Below are 21,266 nucleotides of genomic sequence, written 5' to 3' on the forward strand. Positions count from 1 at the left end.
TTTCCTCTCGACATTCCTCTAAAAGCCAAGTATGTGGTTATCGTGAGAAGTCTCCAGCCATAAAATTTCCGCCTAACAATTTTAGGTCGGTCAAGCTACGGCCAAGCTACGGCCAAGGCTTTCAGCTGTTGGCACATTCCCTCCTTTACACAGTATCACAAAGACAGAAGAAAAATGAATTAGATACTTGACTTATCTGTCGAGGTCGTGTCGACTTCTCGACTTGTGTGTCTCGTGAAAATCCTGCGGACCTCTCATCATTACGAGGGAATACAATTGTGCCGTTATTCACTGGAACTTGGCCAGGCCAAATCTTTAACAATGAAGAAACTGATCCGTATGTACTTCCTTCTTACTGTCAGAGATATCGCTAACCACTCGATACAGCCGGCAACTGGCGGCGGAAGACATGGGACATCATATTGGCGATGCTGCCACCTTTGAACTTTCTGACGCTGCACTATTTCTACTTCATTGCGACCTGTCTGATTACCAGCGTCATATTCTATTTGACATCGACGCCATGGCGCAGTGTTTCCTATGTAAATTCAATATTCATGTGCGTTAGCGCCATGACTGGTGCTGGTCTGAATACGGTAAGAAATTGCTTCCCAAATACCAATGGCTTTGATTTGAGACTAATGACTCGATCATCAGGTGGACCTGTCGACCCTGAACTCCTTTCAACAAGCAGTACTGTTTCTGCTGCTGATTCTGGGACATGCTATCCTGATATCCCTCACTGTACTCCTAGTACGCAAGAGAGCATTTGAAGCAAAGTTCAAGGGTGTCTCCGATGCACGAGAAAGAGAGCGGTCTAGTCGCTCTTCAGCAGTTGATTTGCACGTGGGAGTATCCACTCAGAGGAGCACCGGGACTGATAACGAGGCACGGGGAGAATCAGATGATAAGCGCTGGATTGACGATGACCAGGTCACAGTTGGCGGCACACCCCGTCTTCATCATCATCGAGTCTTTCCGATGGCTGGTATCGGGGCGAGGCCGGACCTCAATAATCACCCCCGCGACGCTGTGCCCGTGCCGCTCTCTAAAGAGGACTCGGTGTCTGGCTTCAAGGGTATTATCCGTGGTACGCAGAAGTACATGGCGTCCAAGGGACTGGTATCCCGCAACTCGCAGTTCCACGATCTCACTGCAGCTGAGCGTGAGGAACTGGGTGGCGTGGAGTACAAAGCTGTCTCATTTCTATCTGTGATCGTGTTCCTTTATTTGGTCTTGTTCATTCTGTTCGGTGTGATTGGGGTGGGTTGCTGGCTGGAAATTAATGATCCGGACGTGACGCGATCGAATGGGCTGTCGCCTTTTTGGACGGGTTCTTTCTTTGCTGTTTCGGCTTTTGTGAACAGTGGAATGTCTCTCCTGGATGCGAATATGACTGCTTTGCAGTTGAGGTGGGAGATCCCCGGATTTACTGCTTAAAGATACTTGCTGACTCGCGATAGGGCTTACCCTCTCCTTACAATGGGGTTACTGATTCTGGCTGGGAATACCCTATTCCCTTGTTTCCTGCGGTTTATTATCTGGACGATGAGGAAAATGCTGCCGAATCGGCCGGCGTGGCAATCATGGCGCATAACCCTTGATTTCATCCTGGAGCATCCCCGTAGGGTGAGTTGCCTGATTCTAATGAACTGCATATGGAAACTCATGCATCCAGGTCTATACAAATCTCTTCCCTGCTCGCCATACTTGGTACCTACTCGGCACGATTATTATCTTGAACGGTATAGACTGGGCAGCCTTCGAGCTGCTTTCCATTGGAAACAAGGACATTGAGAGTCTTCCCACGGAATTCCGCATATTGGATGGACTGTTCCAAGCTCTAGGTGCGTCAAACCATACTAACAAGACGAAGCGCAGATGAGCTAACAAAGTATTCCGAGTGAAGCGGTTCGCGCTGGTGGATTCTACGTTGTCACAATCGCCGACCTTCACCAGGGGCTCCTGGTTCTCTATGGTATGTCTATCCCATGTCCCCCACCGAAAGATACAGCTAACCCAAGTTACCCTGCAGTCCTCATGATGGTAAGACGAGATCACTTCAACCCTCCCCGAGACCCAAACTAACAATTCCCTCAGTACGTCTCCGCGTACCCAGTCACCCTCACAATGCGGTAAGTACACAGTCCACCAATGAACCCCAACTTCAATCCAAACCTAACAAACCCACAGCAACACAAACGTCTACGAAGAACGCTCGCTAGGAATCTACGCACACGATGAAACCCCAGACTCACCAGCAAACACCAGCCGCAGCAACCTAGCAATGAATCTAATCCGCCGCCACCTCAACCGTCCCGGCTTCCCCGAGACTTCCCGCGGCTACTTCGTGCACCAGCAGCTCCGCTCCCAGCTCAGCCATGATCTGTGGTGGATAGCACTGGCGGTGTTCTTCATTGCTATCGCTGAGGCGGACCATTACAGTGCCCAGCCTGTGGCGTTTTCAACTTTCAACATTATCTTCGAGGTTGTTTCGGCTTATGGCTGTGTCGGTGTTAGTCTTGGTTTCCCCGGGAAGAATTACTCTTTCTGTGGGGCGTGGCGTGGTGTTAGCAAGTTGATTCTGGCTGCTGTTGCGTTAAGGGGGAGACATCGGGGGTTGCCGGTTGCTATTGATAAGGCCATTATGTTGCCTAGTGAGTCTTTGGCTTGGGCAGAGGAGGAGGATGCTGCTTTGAGGAGGGATAGATCTATGGTTTTTCAGGAGCGTGGGCCTGTTGGGTCTGTTTAGTTCCTACTTGAGTGCTATTAGACTAGGTATTAGACTGAATTTACGAGATTATGATGATATGAACTCTTTGATGAAATGATTCTTTTCATGGGATGACTACCCCATTTTTTTAAACAAAGTAGACATATGCAATAACCGTGGGAAGTAGATGGACATGGACATAGAGATATACAAATTAAACAGAGCAAAGCATCTACTCGTCCTCCATCTCCATCTCGTCTTCATCTTCACTCTCGATCTCGTCCTCATTCTCGCTCTGCAACTCCTCCTCATCCTCATCCTCGCTACCCTCATCACTGGCAGAAACACCACCCATCGCCTCATCATCATCACCATTCTGCTTCGCCTCCAATCTCCGCTTCTCTTCCTCGCGGCGACCTTCTTCAAGAACGGCAGCACGCTCCTCACGAAGCTTGCGCTGTGTCTTGACAAAAGCACCGACAGGTGTAGTCTCCCAGTCAACGTCCTTAAGGAAAGACTCAACCTCATTCCGGTTGCGGGGAGAGTAAGTAACGTTCAAACGACGCTCCTCGATCCAGCGGGCGTTGGCTTCAACCTTCTGCACGATCAGCAGAATCGACTGGTTGACCTTGGCATTCTTGTTTCCACCGCTACGGGCAGAGACCTGCTTCAGCCAGCGCTTGAGAGATACAATGACCGGCACGGACAGTTCCGGGAACGCGATGTGCTTGGACCAGAGGACGAAGAACTCGGAGAGGAGCTCGGCGACCTGCTCGCCCACGCCGTCCTGGTAGGTACGTGAGCGCAGGTAGGATTTGGGCGCGCGGATCGCAGTGTTGAAGTCCAGAGGCTTGAGGGTGCTGGACTTGGGGTGCTTGCGCATCTCTGCGGAGGTCAGGACCTCGAGGAGTGAAGACGCGAGCGGGATGTAGGTGCCGGTGGCGCGGGAAATGCGGAGCAGGGAGCGGGTCAATTGGAAGCGCAGAGGGAAGTAGGTGGCGGTGGGGATGAGACGCATGGCGCCCAGAGTGATCTGCACAACGGGGTAGATTAGGGGACGCAGAGCGGATTGCTTGCCGATTTGAGCCTCGACAAGGCCATCGCAGTGCTGTGAGAGTACACGGGACCAGAAGTCCAGTGAGTGCGCGTATTGCCAGTTGTAGATGGTCTTGTAGGACTCCTTCGAGGTGTTGGTAATGCTCTTGCGCAGGTGCATAGCCAGCTGACGGATGAAGGAGAATCCTGCGGTGTATGAGACGTTCTGGTCAATACCCCAGATTTCAGCTGCGGAGTTCTTCATCAGGTTCACGCCTGCAAGCGTGTGCACGGTGGTGTTGCGGCTGCCCTTGACCACACCTTCATAGGTGGCCTTCAGGACAGTCTCCTTGATACCTGCATCTCCCAAAACCATGAGGCGGCGCAAGATCAAGAAACCGGTGATACGGGTAGCGTCCGCGGTGGAAACATCGGCCCAAATGCCGACGACAATCTTCACGAGGGTCTTCAGGACCTTACGGAACTGAAGAAGGTAGGGCAGCATGGGCTCAATGGACGCAAGGGTCAGCTTGAGTGTCGATGCGTCGGACAAGTTGACCAGAAGCTGGTGGACGGAAGCAGTGTGCGATTTGATCAGAGGTGTAAGGGTCTTGAACTTCTTGGAGTCTAATGACACTCTGATCTTGCCTGAAGCGCTCTCCTTGACGGGAAGGTGGTGGGCCAGGACCTTGGGAACAGTGTTGAGGGCCGTGACGAGAACCTGGTGGTAGACGTTCTTGTCGGAGATGGTATATTTCTGATCGGGGGCGTCGGGGTCGTTGACATAGGCGGCCGCGCGGAAAGCGAGCACAGCCTGGCGCATGGCTCGGATCGAATTTTGCTCCTCCATCAACTTCTGCCATTTCTTGACCATCGCGATGGTCAGGGTATCATCTTCCTCGGGCTCCTCCTCCACATCCTCCTTCTTGGACTTCTTCTTTTTCTTGGCGGGTTCCTTCTCTTCTGGCTCTTCACTTTCGCTCAAAGCATCGACCTCCGAGAGATCACCCTGATCACCGAACTCGAGCAGCTCCGCATCATTCTCCTTCAGATATTTGTAGAACTCGGGGTCCTTCTCCTTCAATGACTCCAATTGATCTTTGTGCTCATCGTAAGCATCAGCGCCGTCTGATTCTTCGCCTTCAGAAACCTCGGCTTCAGCCTCTGCCTTCTCTTCTGAGCGCTTGCGCTTGCCGATCTTGGGGGTGGTATCCTTCTTGCTGGCCTTCTTTCCCTTTTCCTCGGGAATCTCAAAGCCTCCAGCAAAGAAGTCGTCCACATTCATTTCGGAAAAGGCATTTTGCTTCTTCAATTCCTCCCGGAGTCTTCTCTGCCTCGAGGGCTTCGGCTTCGGCGCGTTTCGCAGCATTTTTTTCCTTGCGCTTGTCGTTCAGCTGGTGTCTTTGCTTGATTTTGGCATGTGCTTTGCGTTTCTCGAGGACATCTGGCAGACGGTTCTGAATGAACTTCTTCGTGGACTTTTTGCCTCCGACCATCTTGAGATATGCAGAAAAAGAGTCTGCAAGTTTGTAGCTTGGTCGGGAAATGGCTGATAAAAAAAAATTTGGGGAGGAAATCAGCGGGTCCGCCTTTCTCACCGCCTTCGGCCTCGAGCGATAACGCTCAATCTACTCCGTACAAGCTACATCTAGACAATTCACGACTGACGACTGACGATTGGCCTGACGATTCTCGCGATCCTTGTACATAGTGCTGCCTTACCCAGCATGTACTCACAGCGCCCACTCTCCTACGCGCCAACACCGTACAGCTACACACCTAACCCCGCTCGATCGGCCTCCATCAACCTTGACGAAGTATGGATGCCTGTCTCCGCAGTGATGGTCATGGCTAACCTCGCTCTAGGAAGTCAAACTAGCGTCGAGTCCAGCTGAACGTGATTTATACGAATCACTAGCCGAAATTTACAGCATCATCATCACTCTCGATGGACTTGAAAAGGCATACATCAAGGATGTGGTCACCGAGGCAGAATATACCGAGACATGCACACGGCTCTTGAAGCAATATAAGTCGAGTCTTGGGGATGAAACAGTATGGCGGGAATTTGTGGATTTAGAAACCTTCAAACGGACTTGGGGCGTGAGTATTTGCCCACTTTTACCCCGCATATACCAAGGCATCGCTGACAGGTAAACAATACAGTTAGAATGTCCACGGGCTACAGAGAGATTGCGCATTGGTCTTCCTGCAACAGTTGAGCAGGCTTCTCACGGTGCACCAACACCTAGTATGGGCGCCGCGGCGACAGGGTCGGTTGGCGGTGCTTCGGGCAGTTTGATTCTGGCGGCAACCGAGAACTTTATCACCTTCCTCGATGCATTGAAACTCAATATGGTATCGAAAGATGCATTGCATCCGCTTTTGTCGGAGGTTATCCAGTCTGTCAACAAGGTGACAGACAGCGATTTTGAGGACCGCGGCAAGATCATACAGTGGTTGATCGCATTGAATCAGATGCGCGCTACTGAAGAACTGAGCGAGGATCAAGCTCGGGAGCTTGCCTTTGATATTGAACGGGCTTATCAAGGCTTCAAGGCGACGTTGAATTGATTGTTGGAGTGTTCTGATGCATTGGCAAGGCGTTCATGGAGGGGAGAAAGATACCATTTTGCTTTAGATTTGGCGTGATCATCGCTCGCTACCTAGACATATACACCAACAACTCTAGCTTATTTCAGAACACTGGTGTTGCCCATGGGAATGCTTTAGTTGACTACCAGTTGTAAAATAATGATGCCTGAGGATCTAGGCCGCCATTGACCCGCGGAACGGCAGCGCCAGCCTTTCCTATTTGGGAATATTTCTTTTTTCTCCGCCACTTTTTTTCCGATTTCCCCCAGGTATCGGGCGAATTTGTTGCTTTGCATACTCTTCAAAGACACACTTAGAATAGACACCGACAGATATCACTATGATCAGTTCTACAGATGAGCCACTTCACGGTCAGTTTACAATTGACCCTCTGGTCCATCCGGTCCACAAAAGATAATGGAACTGATAAGCGCAGTGCTGGACCTGCCACAACTCTACCAGAAGCCATCTGGGACCGACCTCGTGAAAGCACTGGCTCTGCTGAGTCTGAAGCCGCGCACATTCGGTACGACTGCCGATGTTGTCAAGGGCCCCGCAGTTCAGCCTGCAGGGGTTACTCGGTACCTCACATCCATCATCGCCAGTCCGCTCGCATGGCTCGACACCGATGAACTGCGGGAGGCAATTTGGGATGCAGCCGCTGCACGATTAAGTGAGCGGTCTGGTCGAACCGGTAAGCAGATCGTCACATGTATAACTGTGTTGAAATATCATGCTGACCATGACTCATTTGCCAGCAATGCCGGCAATGTCACGAGTGTTCAACATCCCCACCTCATCCGGCGAGGAATGCACACTGACCCTCCACGAACCATCAATCACGGCTGACAACCTCGGTATGAAGACTTGGGTGTCTTCCTACCTTCTCTCGCGTCGGCTTCACACGCTCGAATCGCCACCAACGCTTGTCCCCACCGCTTCGGCCGATTCCTCCGCTTCCAACCCTCGGAAGTCCCTGCGGGTACTCGAACTCGGTGCCGGAACTGGTTTGGTCGGACTATCCTTTGCAGCTTTGCAAGGCAAGTCTGCCACAGTCCACCTCACCGACTTGCCTGAGATCGTCCCCAATCTCGCCCACAACGCTGCCTTGAATGTGGAACTGCTCGATAGGACTGGGGCGACTGTGACCACCGGCGTACTTGACTGGTCAGTCACACCGTCACCCCTGCCAACGGCTGAAGAGCGGTTTGATGTGATTCTCGCTGCAGATCCACTGTATTCACCCAAGCATCCCAAATGGCTGGTGGACACCATCAGTCCTTGGCTTAGCCGCGGGCTCGATGCGCGGGTCATGGTGGAGATGCCGCTGCGGGATGCATATCTGCCGCAGGTGAAGGAGTTCCGGCAGAGAATGGGTGATTTGGGGCTGGCAGTGATCGAAGAGGGCGAGGAAGTGGGCTATGACGACTGGGAGAGCGCGGATGGAGGCGCGCTGGCCGTCACTTGCTGGTGGTCGATTTGGGGATGGAGCGAGAAGGTATAATGGCGGTACTGCCAGGTCTGGATTGCGACTGAACGAGATGACGAATAAACGATACACGATAGATTAGAATAGGGATTCCTAGATTTTGGTTATTGAGCAATGCATCCATCTAGATCGGAGGCCGTTAGTTGATCTGGTAGATCCGTAAGCCCACGCGAGTGTGGGCGCATGCGAATTTAATGATGAGAACCCATTCGCAATGTATTTTCCCTGAGCTGGATCAATCTGATGGAGCAGCGTCGTTGGTCGACCAAAGGAATGAGGAGCAACAGGGCCATCACGTGGCGATGACGTCGGTGTCACCGCAGATTGGTTATCGCTTCATCCATGGATACTGCCCGCTGTAAAGATCATGGATTCTGGCGAAAACACGAAACAGATACCTACTGCCTACATGATCTGCAGCTCTATTAGACTATTTGGTTAATCAATCGTCCAATACTGTCCAGATCTCAAGCTGCCAAGCAACTCACACCAACGCATAAATCGACCTGAGTGACGAGTCCAGACCAAAACGCCACATGGATACGACGCTGCAACTTCCAGGAACCCAATATAAGAGGATGCGCGCATACCAAAATTGATGACCTGTACCGCGACTTACTATCCCTTGTCACCATTCGTTCGCTTCCTACCTATTCCACGAGAAATCCATTGCAGAAGCAACCACCGCATACCCAATACAGCTTATACCCCACCGAAGACCTGAACAATGATCGGACTACTCGCTATCACCTCAATCCCGGTGGTGACAGGTGTATCACTCGCATCCAGCGAGCAACGCAAAGCAAACCAGCGCAAGGAAGACGCCCGTCGCATGGTGAAGTTCAACATCGAAGCAGAATGTCTCGGGGATACAGATGATGACCGTGAATTAAATGGGATGACCGTTGTGGTGAGAGATGAAAAGGTAAGAATAGACACCCGAAGAGCACCGAGAATTCGAATCGAAAAGGAGATACAACTCCTCTCACTATTCGAAACTCAAGCTGATATCTTCGCCCGTTCCCAGGTCTACCTCGCCGACAAAGATCCCTCCAAACGCTCCCCTCCAGCTTTCACAGCCTTAGCCTTCTACATCGAATACCCAGAACCAGAGGAATTGAAATATCTCAAGCGCGAGCGCGGTCTCGGCCTCCCGACTTATGTGCAGGACAACCCGCCGCTGCTCAATTGGATATATGCGGATAAGGAAACGCATGAGTTGCGGTACGGAAACCGGTCGCAGAGCGTGGAGCAGGTGGTTGAGCCATGGGATTGGTCTAAGGATGAGAAAACTATTTTGCTTGAGGGGAAGGACGCTTTCTTTGCGATTGAGGAAGAGGAGGGTGAATGGGCGCTCTATTATGATCGGGATGGCGATGAACTTGCTCGCGTTCTTGAAGAGCAGGGCTTGTTGGATTGTGCTTTTGTGCCAGTTACTTTGGTGAGGAAGATTGTGGAGGAGAAACCACCGCCGCCTCCTACTGCTCAGGCTGCTCCTCGGGGTCAGGGTCAGGGCCAAAAGCAAACGGATGGAGCGGGACAAAAATAATGGTTGATACGATACGTATAATGTGTAAATAGTCTGCTATGATTTGATGCGTTTATGAATTCATGATTGATTATGGGAATACCGCGATATCAATGTGTTGTACAAAAACAAGACCTGATTCAGTCCAGTCCAGCCCAGCTGCCAGTGTCACTAGCATTACCACTTGCTGCCGCCGCAGCCTTTCTGTTGCGGCTGGCGGCGATAGCGCCCTTCTTTTTATTCTCCAGTCGACGCTCGAAACCACTCTTTGTGCTGATTCTCATACCACGAGCGCCCTTTCCATCGTCCTCTTTCTCATTCAATCTCGCAGACTGGCGCTCCTTGACGCCATGCCTCTTCAAGTCTTTCTTGCTGTTCTTGCTCAGATTGGGCAGAGCGTCGAGCAACCATTTCTGAATAGACTTGTCGCCTTCTGTCCCACGTAGCTTTTCGCTGACGTCGATAATGTTGGCAATGCTCTTCACGTAGGGAATATCTTCTTTGGTGTAATATGTCACGGCGATACCGCCCTCGCGACCAGCACGACCGGTTCGTCCCACGCGGTGAACATACACAGCGGCTGAGTTGGGGATATCGTAATTGACCACACCGTTGATGCCGCGGAAATCGACGCCACGAGCTAGCAGGTCTGTCGTGACCAGGATCCAGATCTCGCCTTTGCGGAAATCGCGCATGATGTCCGACCGCTGGCCGTCCGAGAGGTCGGAGTGGAGAACGGCAATACGTGAGGAGCCACCTGCTTCGGCGGGAATATCGTATTTGAGTTCAGAGTGCAAGGCCACCGCACGAGGGATGGTCTGTGTGAAAATGAGGAAAGGAGGGCGAAGACGAATATCTGATGCTGATGCTGCAGCGGGGCGGAGAAGTTGACGAAGTCCAAGCAGTTTACCCTGCTCCGTAGCGGCATAGACGAGTTTATGCTCAATGTTTGGGATTGCAGAGTCTTTCAACCCTACAACTAGACGAAGCAGCGGGTGTGGCTCACTTGGCTTTAGATTGAGATCTTCCAGTCGCTCTTTGATGGTCGACTTGGTAAGATCCTCGATGTTGGATCCCATAGTGGCCGACCAGAGGCCCACCCGAAGATCGGGGTGTGAACATGACTTCCAAATGTCGAGCGTCTGTTCCCGGAACAACGGATCCAAGAGGACGTCAGCTTCGTCCATAACCAGGCTCCGCACCAGGGGCAATGTTGCCATGGTGGTAGTCCGATTCGCAGATAGAGCGTTGACCAGCGTCAGGGGCGTGGTGACGAGAATATCACTTTTCGTGACTGGAATGTTGGCTCGGTCCTTGGTTGGCTTGCTCTCGGTGTTTTCATCTTCGGATCCAGATGATTCTTCGCTATTCTCTTCGAGGACATTGGCATCACCGCTATCAGCAACGCGCATACCCTTTTTCATCAAGGTTATCTTCACGCCAGTTCCAGCCACTAGCTTGCGACCCTCGTTGACAATTTGGCTGGCGAGCTCCCTGGTAGGGGCCACAACCACACCTAGGATACCGTGCTCGTCGGGATTTGAGTGGTGGTGTCGAACGATTTTGTTGATCATGGGAATCAAAAATGACAGGGTTTTTCCGCTGCCGGTGGGAGCGACCACCAGAAGATCTGGCTCGGAAGACTTCCCAAGGAGCAACGGAAGGGTTCCAAGTTGAACCTCTGTAGGTACCGTGAATCCTTGCTCCGCGACGTTCTCTGCAAGTCGCGAGGAAATCTTGTACTTAGAGCGGAGCTCCTTGAAGCTAAGCAGCGGCTCTGGGAACAAGCGTCGGGCACGCTTTTGCTCTTTCTTGCTGAGAGTCGGCGCCTCGTCTTTCTTTGACTTCTTCTTTTTCTTCTTCGATTCACTGGTAGGTGTAGACTGGGCCTGAATCTCATCCAAGCCACGCATGTCTGTAACCTTGATCTTGTGTGAGTTCAGGATGGTGCGGCGCTGTACTTCATCCATGGACTCGTCGTCATCATCTGATACGGCATCCTTCGCAGGGACTTTTTCATCATCACCCTTGGCAATAGCAGCAGTTTCCGTCACGCTGGCTGCAGGGCGTTTGTTTGAACTGAAAAAATCGAGATCAGGTAGATCTTCTTCATCCTCTTGAGGGGCAGCGCCTCTTTTTCTTTTTTTACCACTCTTAGCAGACTCGAGCTTGTCGGCCTCCGCAGTCCGGAAGAGCTGCGGGTTGGCAGCTTTCCCAGTTGACGGCAGGCGAGACTCCGAGGCTGACGAGGCGGGCTTCAATTTCTGTCCTCGTGTCAATAATTTGAAGGCATCCATTCTTTTGGTTGTTGAGTTGAAAAGAAAGCTCGTTGAGACTTCTTCGATGAGAAAAAAAAGTGGGTTCGTCGACTTTCCTCCCGGGCCAATCAGCGTTGCGCCTTGCACGTTACCATCGGGTGAGACTGTAAATCACCAAGGGGACCATTATGTGCCAAGGTGGAATGGTCTGTACGTAACAGAGATAGAGAATGAGGACGATAAACGGTAATAAAGCAATCCAATCAATCATCGCACAGATCAGAGGAAAGAAAAAGGAAATTAGCGGAAAAGAAGTACGGTCAGTGGACTTTTGAAGACTAGTACATGTGACGGGGCAAGTGCTATGGTTTAGTTGCCAATGCCAGTGATTCCTACATATGACTCTGTTCATGGAAACGGGGAATGTATTGCAGTAACAAGGTCTATCTCAGACAACAGTTTTGAATTCCATCGTCTATCATACACAGCGCAAGAAGATTAACATAGGAAATAAAGGGAAAGGACGATTCTCTTCTATCCACATCCACTTAGTGCGCGTGCGCAACCTCACCACGGTATCCAACCAAGTTCATGCGACCGATGATCTCACCAACGGTGAAGAAGCCAATGACCTCAGCGGCGGTGACACCGGCAAGGGCAAGCTGCTTGGGGCTGGCGTTGCGGACACGGGCAATGATGGTCGAGGGCGAAGGGAGAGTCTTGAGGGCGGCGGGGTTGGTGATGAAGGGCTGGAAGTAGGATTGGAAAGTGGCCAGGTTGCTGTGAAAAGAAGTTAGATCAATAGCCAAGGGTGTCGACGAAGTCCAACTTACGGAGGAGCCATGTTCTGGCCACGGAACACCAACTTGCCGAGCTCAATGCCGACCTTGGAGTAGTAGACGGTAGGAGGAATCATGGCTAGATTGATTGATGGTTAGCTGTTGAGCTTGATGCGATTGGATTGAAGTCAACAAGGAGGTCGGGATTGAGTGCAACTCCAACCGAATCAATCGGTTGATGGTGGGAGATTTTGCTTCCATTGAAGACCCAATCACCAAGCACATCCTTGAAGCCATTCAAGAAAATTCAAGATATTTCAGGTGTGTCCCTTACAATCGACGACAGAGATGACCTTGCCGACGGGTCCACCGATCTTGCGCAGGGCAGTGGCGGCGTTGGTCATGGCAGGACCAGCGGAAGCGGAGACCTTGGACAGACCCTCGGAGGCCTTAGAGGCAGCAGAGGAAGCAGTCTCGCTGGCCTTGGAGGCAGCCTCGGAGGTGGACGAAGCGTGTCTGACGGCGGTTCTCCGGGTCAGGAACTGCGATTGCCGCAGGACGGCACGGGTGGCGGCGGGCATTTTGAATACTGCGGAGGGAAATAAGTGAAAAGGAAGGAGGAAGCGAAAGACACCCGAGACAGTCGCTGATAGATGGCAGTATGATCTAATTGATCTGGAATCTCGCGCAACGGCAGAAACAGATGAAGATTTGACGCTCGGGAACTTCAGGAATTGGAGGTCACGTGATGTGGTTTACATCAGTCCAAGTCAACAATGGGAACAATACATTTGTTGTAGAGAAATAGATCGAAGAAATATGTGATCATAGCTGTTGGGATACCTCTAATTTGTAGACGTGAATTTGAGAGTACATTGGAACTCCAGCGCGCATCTACTTGTACCTGCATCCACCCCTGTTAATCAGTTCATTATGTAGCTGGGCGAACAACTTGACAGTACCGAGTAACTATAGCATATTTAGTTCCTTTCGGGGCGTAGCAGCTGAGTCTGCTGCAGCTAGTGTCTGTAGAAATTCTCGTGCTTGTGGAATGAATATATTTCGGCTCAAAGGAGCACTGCCCTTTCACATAGATGTTGCACCAATGGAAATATATAGTAGAGCACTACCATAAGGCTGTACCTAATTCTTGACTACGTCCTAGGTACCCTAGGTTCCATCCCGTCCTGGATCAGACCTAGGTTGATCATGCTAGTTGATTCCCGAACCAAGAACATGTGACGGAGAGAGATCAGAACCTACTCCAAAGAAGTTGAACTTGTCTTATTCGAAACCTGGATTCATACTGTGTAGACCGGACGGACCTGGCATTGAAGCATGAGCATAGATGTCTCTATGCAGGTTGGTTTCTACAGTAAATCCTCCAATAAGACCCCTACAGTATATTCGATCTGTATCACATATCATGATGTTTTTGATCATGTGTGGTATTCCCACCAGGTATTTCGTATATCCTCGGGGAGTTGTCGTTGTTGGTCCAATGCATCATGCATAGTACTCGAAAGATTCGGCCAGGTCAGGCGACTCATCTATGTTCCACATATTATGCATCGTAATACAGCATCTTCATATGTAGGCCCTCAGATGACTTGAACTGTCACACAGTCTTGATTCGATGTTGGCAATGTGAACTAAACTGGAGGAGGATCGTGATAGAGTCAAGATGGTGTTGTTCACAAGTAAGCAAAAGCTGGAGAGAGTGTGCATAGAAGTCTCCTTGTGTCTATCCTGGATCCATACAGGACATAGTTTAGCTCTTATGCTAGGCAAGTGTAAGAATAAGGAGAGGTGAAGAGCAACCTCCGGATGAATGCAAATATCATGCCTGAATGCCTGAGGATTTCATGTTTGCACTGTTTGGCCCGGAAGAAGGCGTTTCCTCCACATGAAATCCATCGGACTCCGCCGGAGAATTACCATTCTTGTTGATTCAAAGGAGCCCTAATACTTTGGCTCCAATACTGTGTACATTGAACGAACATGATGATATTTCAGCTCTCCAAGATGGATCCAGATATGCCAACATAAGAACTTTGAGAGGTTGGATTTGAACATCCCCATCGAGAATATGCCAATTTTAACCGACAGCCGATTTCAACATTCGGCCCGAGACTGAAAGCGAGCTGCGGGCAAAGATTGCCTGCCTCATCCAGCCGGAGCGAGTAAGTGACCCCCGCGCGGTTAAATCAAGTGCCCCTCCACTCCACTTTTTGTCACATACTCCATGAATCGCCGTGGGGTTGAATGCGCAGCGGACGGGGACCATGAGATCACCTGCGCGCAGATTTTTCGGTGGGAGTATTAAAGTGGCTGCTCCCTCCTTGCATCCAACGTATTGACCCCTCTATTTCCCTCCTCTTCCTCCTCCCTACACAATAATGGCTTCCGCAACCAAGACCAACATTGGTGTGTACACCAACCCCAAACATGACCTCTGGATCGCCGACTCCACTCCGACGGCAGAGGACATCAATGCTGGCAAGGGCCTGAACGCCGGCGAGGTTACGATTGAGGTGCGCAGCACAGGTATCTGTGGCTCCGATGTTCACTTCTGGCATGCCGGTTGCATTGGTCCTATGATTGTCACTGGCGACCACATCCTCGGTCACGAATCGGCCGGCCAGATTCTCGCCGTCGCCCCCGATGTCACCCACCTCAAGGTCGGCGATCGCGTCGCTATCGAGCCCAACGTTATCTGCAATGCCTGCGAGCCCTGCTTGACCGGTCGCTACAACGGCTGCGAGAAAGTCGCATTCCTCTCCACCCCGCCTGTCGATGGCCTGCTCCGCCGATACGTCAACCACCCCGCTGTCTGGTGCCACAAGATCGGTGATATGAGCTTTGAGAGCGGTGCTATGTTGGAGCCGCTCAGTGTGAGCTTGGCGGCTGTCGAGCGCAGTGGTTTGCGTCTCGGAGACCCCGTGCTTATCACCGGCGCCGGTCCTATCGGTCTGATTAGTTTGCTCAGCGCACGTGCCGCTGGCGCCTGCCCGATTGTCATCACAGATATCGACGAGGGTCGCCTCGCTTTCGCTAAGAGCTTGGTCCCCGAAGTGCGCACCTACAAGGTGGAGATGGGCAAGTCGGCCGAAGAGTGCGCTGACGGTATCATCAATGCTCTGAATGACGGCAAGGGCTCTGGCCCCGACGCTCTGCGCCCCAAGCTGGCCCTGGAGTGCACCGGTGTCGAGAGCAGTGTCAACTCCGCCATCTGGAGTGTCAAGTTTGGTGGCAAGGTGTTTGTCATCGGTGTTGGCAAGAACGAGATGACCATCCCCTTCATGCGTCTCAGTACTCAGGAGATCGACTTGCAGTACCAGTACCGCTACTGCAACACCTGGCCCCGAGCCATTCGCCTCGTCCAGAACGGTGTGATTGACCTGAGCAAGCTGGTTACTCACCGTTATTCACTTGAAAATGCGCTCAAGGCCTTTGAGACTGCCTCCGACCCCAAGACTGGCGCCATCAAGGTGCAGATCATGAGCTCGGAAGAGGATGTTCAGGCCGCCACTGCTGGCCAGAAGGTTTGAGCGAAGCATGGAAGCAAGATGGATGGCGATATTTGAGAACATCAGCGGGTTTCTGGTTGGGATCAAGCGTGGCCATCGGCGTTAAACGATTTTCTTTGTATATCCATAACGAGTGATGTTTAGAGGACGCTTTAGGGCAGAATAGAAAGCCCGTGGAATGTCAATTCCTTCAAAAGTTGCTAAATTATATAAGAAGGTGTAGTGTAGTGATCCTGCAACGTCATTATCGAGTAAGCTGAAGGCAGGCCCAGGTAACTCGGCTTCGTACTCGGCAAATCAACGGAAAAGAAAAGAAAACAAGAAAAAGGCATGTCAAAAGTAGTAAGATCAGGTCCAGATGCAGGGACCTAGAGGAACGTGCGGCTACTTTGTATACATCGATCTACATCGTATGGCCCGAGATGAGGACGGCCCAAAGCCAAGAGGATGTCTCCCGATAATTATCCGTTTCTCCACAAATCGGCAGCCCTCCAGCTGGAAGCTTCCCCATTTCATTGTTATGCAAACAATCATGTGGTCAATCAATGCCTCGCACTTTCCCTGTTGGTCTGTTGGATCATTGTTCCCCCGCACCTTCCATAATTGGGATCTAGTGGCTCTGTGGCTCAGCGTATCCTGACTTAAAAGGGTCCCTGACTCCCTGGTCCCCTGTTGTGCTTCTGTCCCCTGTACTCGCCCAATTTCAAACATGCGCTACTTGTTTCTCCTGGCTCCCCTCGTGGGTGCTGCTCTTGTGAGACCCAGATCGCAACTGGATGCTTGCCCTGGATACAAGGCTTCCAACGTGAAGCAGCTGGGTCAGACCTTGACTGCTGATCTTGAGCTTGCTGGGGATGCCTGCAATATCTATGGCACGGATCTTCCCAGCTTGAAGCTCCTTGTAGAGGCACAAAATGGTATATCTCAGCACCCTGCCCATCAACTATAGCATATGCTTATCTTCTAGAAAACCGGCTCCATGTCATGATCTATGATGCGGATGAAGAGGTTTATCAAGTCCCGGAATCCGTCGTTCCCCGGCCCGAGAACGCCAATGGTCGCCAGAAGAAGTCCGAGCTTGGCTTTGACTTCAAGGAGAATCCCTTCTCATTCCGAGTGCTGCGCGGTGAAGAAGTGCTCTTCGATACTTCCGATACCAACATTGTCTTCCAGTCTCAGTATCTGAACCTGCGCACTTGGCTTCCTAATGATCCTAACCTGTATGGTTTGGGCGAACACACTGATTCGCTGCGTTTACCAACGACTAACTACACTCGCACGATCTGGAACCGGGATGCTTATTCCATTCCTGAAAAGTCAAACCTCTACGGCGCTCATCCTATTTACATTGACCACCGCGGAGAGAAAGGAACCCACGGAGTTTTCTTCTTGAACTCCAATGGCATGGACATCAAGATTGACAAGACTGAGGATGGCAAGCAGTATCTCGAGTATAACACCCTCGGCGGAGTCTTGGACTTCTACTTCCTGGCTGGCCCGACCCCCAAGGAAGTCAGCGAGCAGTATTCTGACGTTGTTGGTCTTCCTGCTATGCAGAGCTACTGGACTTTCGGAGTACGTCGCTTCGACTATGGATTATCGAATTCGTGTGCTCATTATTGTTCTTCTAGTATCATAATTGTCGGTATGGCTACCAGGATGCCTTCGACGTCGCCGAAGTAGTCTACAACTACAGCCGCGCAGGGATCCCGCTTGAGACTATGTGGACTGATATTGACTACATGGGTGGTCGACGGGTCTTCACACTGGATGCTGACCGATTCCCGCTCAAGAAGATGCAGGAGTTGGTTTTGTATCTTCATAAGCATGACCAGCACTACATCGTAATGGTCGATCCGGCTGTCAGTAACTCTGGTAGGTGTTCTAATCTCTCGTTTTCTCTAATCCTCTCTAACGGTAGCATCACAACAGATAACGGCGCCTTCAACCGGGGCTTTGATGCCGGCGTGTTCCTCTACCGTGACAGTGACCAGAATGAGCTCTACGAAGGTGAGACACTGACAAGTGCAACGTATCAGCTATAGCTAACATAGTATCTATAGGCGCCGTCTGGCCAGGTGCCACCGTCTATCCGGACTGGTTCAACCCAGACACGCAGAGCTACTGGAATTCAGAATTCAAGCGGTTCTTCAGCGCCAAAGACGGTGTCGACATTGACGGTCTATGGATTGACATGAATGAAGCTGCTAATTTCTGCCCGTACCCCTGCGACAACGCAGCAGAGTACGCCAAGCAGAATAATCTACCTCCTGCGCCTCCGCCCGTTCGATCTCCTCCCCGCAATATTCCCGGTTTCCCGGCTGATTTCCAGCCGGGGTCTTCCTCGCCTGACCATTCTCCGCACCACGTAAAGAGAGGTGACGCCCCTGTTGGTGCACGTGGCGTTACCGAGAAACGGAAACATGGTCACGCAGAAAAGGGGAAGAAAGTTGGCTTGTCTGGTCGAGATCTCATTAACCCGCCTTATCAGATTGCCAATGCGGCGGGTTCGATTAGCAACAAGACCATTGATACCGATCTCATCCATGCTGGTGAGGGCTATGCTGAATACGATACTCACAACCTCTATGGCACAAGTAAGCTCACTTGTTCCTCGCATACCCATATCTTTCTAACCAGCACATTAGTGATGAGCTCGGCATCCCGCGAAGCAATGTTGAAGCGCCGACCCCATGTCCGGCCCTTGATCATCACGCGCAGCACCTTCGCCGGAGCAGGCGCCCACGTCGGACACTGGTAAGAGCAGACAAACATTCCCAGACCAGCGCGACCACCCGTGGCATCCCATCTAACCCAGTTTCACTGCAGGCTCGGCGACAACGTCAGCCAATGGGACAAATATCGCATTTCCATCGCGCAAATGCTAGCCTTCGCCTCGATCTTCCAGGTCCCCATGGTCGGCAGCGACGTTTGCGGCTTCGGAGGCAACACGACCGAGGAGCTCTGCGCCCGTTGGGCGATGCTGGGCGGTTTCTACCCGTTCTACCGGAACCACAACGAGTTGGGGGCCACGCCGCAGGAATTCTATCGCTGGGCAACTGTCACAAAGGCTGCGAAGAAGATCATCGACATCAGATACCGTCTGCTCGATTATCTCTATACTTCTTTCCACCGCCAGACGGTGACCGGTACTCCGTTCCTCCAGCCGCTGTTCTATGTCTATCCAGAGGATAGCGACACCTTCGGTAACGAGCTGCAATTCTTCTACGGCGACTCCATTCTCGTCTCGCCGGTCTTGGAGGAGGGGGCAACCTCTGTCGATGCGTATTTCCCAGAGGATATCTTCTACGATTGGTTTACTGGTGCCGTTGTGCAGGGTGGCGGGTCTGTGAAGACGATTAGTGATCTCGCTGTCACTGATATCCCGATTCACATCCGTGGCGGCAGTATCCTTCCTCTCCGGACGGAGAGTGCGAAGACAACGACAGATCTGCGCAAGCGCGGCTTTGAAATTCTCATTGCGCCAAGGGCCGATGGGTCGGCGGAGGGAGAGCTGTATTTGGATGATGGCGAGTCACTCCGGCCGGACAGTGCGGCGCAGATTCAGTTTAGCTTCCGGGACGGCAGGCTTAAGATCCAGGGAGACTTTGGGTTCCACCCTAATGTGGTGGTTGAGGCCGTTACGCTGCTTGGGCAGAAGCATGAGGTCCGTCGAGATGATGCATCTGATCAGCGACAGAGTGTTACGAAGAAGGTCCAGATTGAATTGACTGAGCCTTCTGAGGTGACTCTGTAGTTGCCTGCGGTGGTATTTTTTTTTCTAAAGTTGGTTGCAGAGCCTCTCTTTAGATCCGTGGATGCCTGTGAGGTGCACGTGTGCGGGAGGTGGAGGCTATTTTACGGCACACTAGCCGGGGCCCCAAGCCGCCCCATGCATATGGCGCATTTCCCCTCTTTTACTCGCTAACTAGTTTTGAACTGTAATCTCAGCTAATTTAACAAGCGAGTTCGTTTTACTCGGCGTCAAGTAGTTCATCGCGTTGATTGGATCTTGGCCCGAGGCCGCCCGACTAACGTGGTTTCTTTGTCTCTGCATGTCAGTCCGCCAAGTAGTAGTCGGTTTGGAAACTCACGTGTATCTCTGTTATCGAACGGTTTCAAGGGAACTTCGAAACGAGACCCCCTTGCATGAATTTTGACTGAGGGGGAGACGTTAGGAGACCGGGGTTGAGGGGTAGACATTGTCTTGCGAGATGGAAAGATCTCTGTCTGATAAGCTGATAGAAAATTTTCTCAGCGCTAGAGGGAGTTCCCGAAGACAATAACTCCGTAAACACGAATGCGAGACTACCCTGCCATACCCAGTCAGGTACTAGCGTACTAGTCTAAAGACAAAAAGAGAGGCTCAGCCGGGGAGGCTCGAGGGTAACCTTGGGGATTTTGGGATGTGTGCTCAGGTGGTAAAGCCGCTAGTCAGGCACAGGCTAGTTCCTGAGTCATCTGATTGGAAAATTCGTATAAAAATCGGTTGCCATGGATCATTAGTTTTTCTCTTTTGAAACCTTGGGCACTCGTATGCGCGTATTTTAATCCAATAAAGAATTACGATGAACTAATGACATTTTGATGAATCACAGTCTGGAGACGTACTGTAGGCTACGGTGGTCGCGGTAGGATCGTGTTCGAGTGACCCGCCCTGGTTTCACAATAGACATGGTGCTGCGTCCATGATAGGGTAAAATAATGCATTTGCATGGATGTTTGTATTCACTGCAATTGCTATTTCCAACGGTGTGACAGAGAAATATTTAACTTCTCTGAATCCATGGATACTGCCTGGTCAAAATGGCAATATAAAATTCTAAAAAGTCCTAAAAAATAGAAAAGTAAGGCAACCAATGGCTTGGCGGTCGCTTAGAGGGTGTCTTATACGATGGTTCACCTATTTCTGGTCGGGTTTTAGTCGCTTTCCGGGTTAATGGAGGATTTTTTTATTCTTTACTTTTTCGTACCGGCAATTTAGCTTATGTATTCACCTGGTTGATATTATGCTCATACGGTTTCTGTGATCACGGTCACACTGAGCTCACTCTGTAACATATGATCGGCAGATCTGGCCGATCAGCCAGTTGATCTGCGAGCGGAAGAGAGTCTTTATCTTGTGGAATTCACGTCAAAATTATATTGCCTACAGCAGTACACTGTAAGAATACTCTAATCTGTATAATTCTGCATATCCATCCACAGGGCTATCCTGATATCCACCAATGTCTCACCTCTCACAGGGCGACAAGCTTTAGGTTTCCACTCACTATGTACGGAGGAGTCTTCCCCAGCAGCTCCCTGGTGGGGCCTGATGAGGGTCTGATGAATCCACT

At 51.2% G+C, this 21,266-nt stretch overlaps 9 protein-coding genes across 9 annotated transcripts; 6 read left to right on the forward strand and 3 right to left on the reverse strand.

The window, feature by feature from the left end:
• Window positions 1-321: 321 nt before the first annotated feature.
• Window positions 322-2,752, forward strand: N7515_007546 (uncharacterized protein; the record flags this gene model as incomplete). Its single annotated transcript, XM_056668290.1, has 9 exons — window positions 322-337; window positions 388-596; window positions 658-1,412; window positions 1,464-1,629; window positions 1,679-1,847; window positions 1,910-1,978; window positions 2,036-2,046; window positions 2,101-2,135; window positions 2,194-2,752. 9 exons carry the CDS (start codon window positions 322-324, stop codon window positions 2,750-2,752), a joined length of 1,989 nt encoding a protein of 662 aa, XP_056521886.1.
• Window positions 2,753-2,945: 193 nt separating this feature from the next.
• Window positions 2,946-5,117, reverse strand: N7515_007547 (mRNA-binding ribosome synthesis protein NOC2; the record flags this gene model as incomplete). Its single annotated transcript, XM_056668291.1, has 1 exon — window positions 2,946-5,117. The coding sequence occupies one exon, from the start codon at window positions 5,115-5,117 to the stop codon at window positions 2,946-2,948; it is 2,172 nt and encodes a 723-aa protein (XP_056521887.1).
• Window positions 5,118-5,475: 358 nt separating this feature from the next.
• Window positions 5,476-6,322, forward strand: N7515_007548 (ESCRT-I subunit protein VPS28; the record flags this gene model as incomplete). Its single annotated transcript, XM_056668292.1, has 3 exons — window positions 5,476-5,565; window positions 5,615-5,851; window positions 5,915-6,322. 3 exons carry the CDS (start codon window positions 5,476-5,478, stop codon window positions 6,320-6,322), a joined length of 735 nt encoding a protein of 244 aa, XP_056521888.1.
• Window positions 6,323-6,683: 361 nt separating this feature from the next.
• On the forward strand, window positions 6,684-7,847 carry N7515_007549 (S-adenosylmethionine-dependent methyltransferase; the record flags this gene model as incomplete). Its single annotated transcript, XM_056668293.1, has 3 exons — window positions 6,684-6,714; window positions 6,780-7,037; window positions 7,102-7,847. The coding sequence occupies 3 exons, from the start codon at window positions 6,684-6,686 to the stop codon at window positions 7,845-7,847; spliced, it is 1,035 nt and encodes a 344-aa protein (XP_056521889.1).
• A 712-nt stretch (window positions 7,848-8,559) lies between these two features.
• On the forward strand, window positions 8,560-9,381 carry N7515_007550 (uncharacterized protein; the record flags this gene model as incomplete). Its single annotated transcript, XM_056668294.1, has 1 exon — window positions 8,560-9,381. The coding sequence occupies one exon, from the start codon at window positions 8,560-8,562 to the stop codon at window positions 9,379-9,381; it is 822 nt and encodes a 273-aa protein (XP_056521890.1).
• A 119-nt stretch (window positions 9,382-9,500) lies between these two features.
• Window positions 9,501-11,657, reverse strand: rok1 (RNA-dependent ATPase ROK1; the record flags this gene model as incomplete). The annotated part of the gene is made up of 1 exon (XM_056668295.1): window positions 9,501-11,657. The coding sequence occupies one exon, from the start codon at window positions 11,655-11,657 to the stop codon at window positions 9,501-9,503; it is 2,157 nt and encodes a 718-aa protein (XP_056521891.1).
• A 509-nt stretch (window positions 11,658-12,166) lies between these two features.
• Window positions 12,167-12,978, reverse strand: N7515_007552 (F1F0 ATP synthase subunit g; the record flags this gene model as incomplete). Its single annotated transcript, XM_056668296.1, has 3 exons — window positions 12,167-12,398; window positions 12,452-12,536; window positions 12,732-12,978. The coding sequence occupies 3 exons, from the start codon at window positions 12,976-12,978 to the stop codon at window positions 12,167-12,169; spliced, it is 564 nt and encodes a 187-aa protein (XP_056521892.1).
• A 1,818-nt stretch (window positions 12,979-14,796) lies between these two features.
• Window positions 14,797-15,948, forward strand: N7515_007553 (NAD(P)-dependent alcohol dehydrogenase; the record flags this gene model as incomplete). Its single annotated transcript, XM_056668297.1, has 1 exon — window positions 14,797-15,948. One exon carries the CDS (start codon window positions 14,797-14,799, stop codon window positions 15,946-15,948), a length of 1,152 nt encoding a protein of 383 aa, XP_056521893.1.
• Window positions 15,949-16,636: 688 nt separating this feature from the next.
• agdC (putative alpha-glucosidase) lies at window positions 16,637-19,684 on the forward strand (the record flags this gene model as incomplete). The annotated part of the gene is made up of 6 exons (XM_056668298.1): window positions 16,637-16,844; window positions 16,895-17,502; window positions 17,559-17,937; window positions 17,991-18,524; window positions 18,576-18,684; window positions 18,757-19,684. 6 exons carry the CDS (start codon window positions 16,637-16,639, stop codon window positions 19,682-19,684), a joined length of 2,766 nt encoding a protein of 921 aa, XP_056521894.1.
• Between the last annotated feature and the right edge of the window lie 1,582 nt (window positions 19,685-21,266).

This window comes from Penicillium bovifimosum (assembly GCF_028826915.1).
Source record: "Penicillium bovifimosum strain IBT 22155 chromosome Unknown utg000005l_segment0_segment0, whole genome shotgun sequence".
NCBI classification, from domain to species: Eukaryota; Fungi; Ascomycota; class Eurotiomycetes; order Eurotiales; family Aspergillaceae; genus Penicillium; species Penicillium bovifimosum.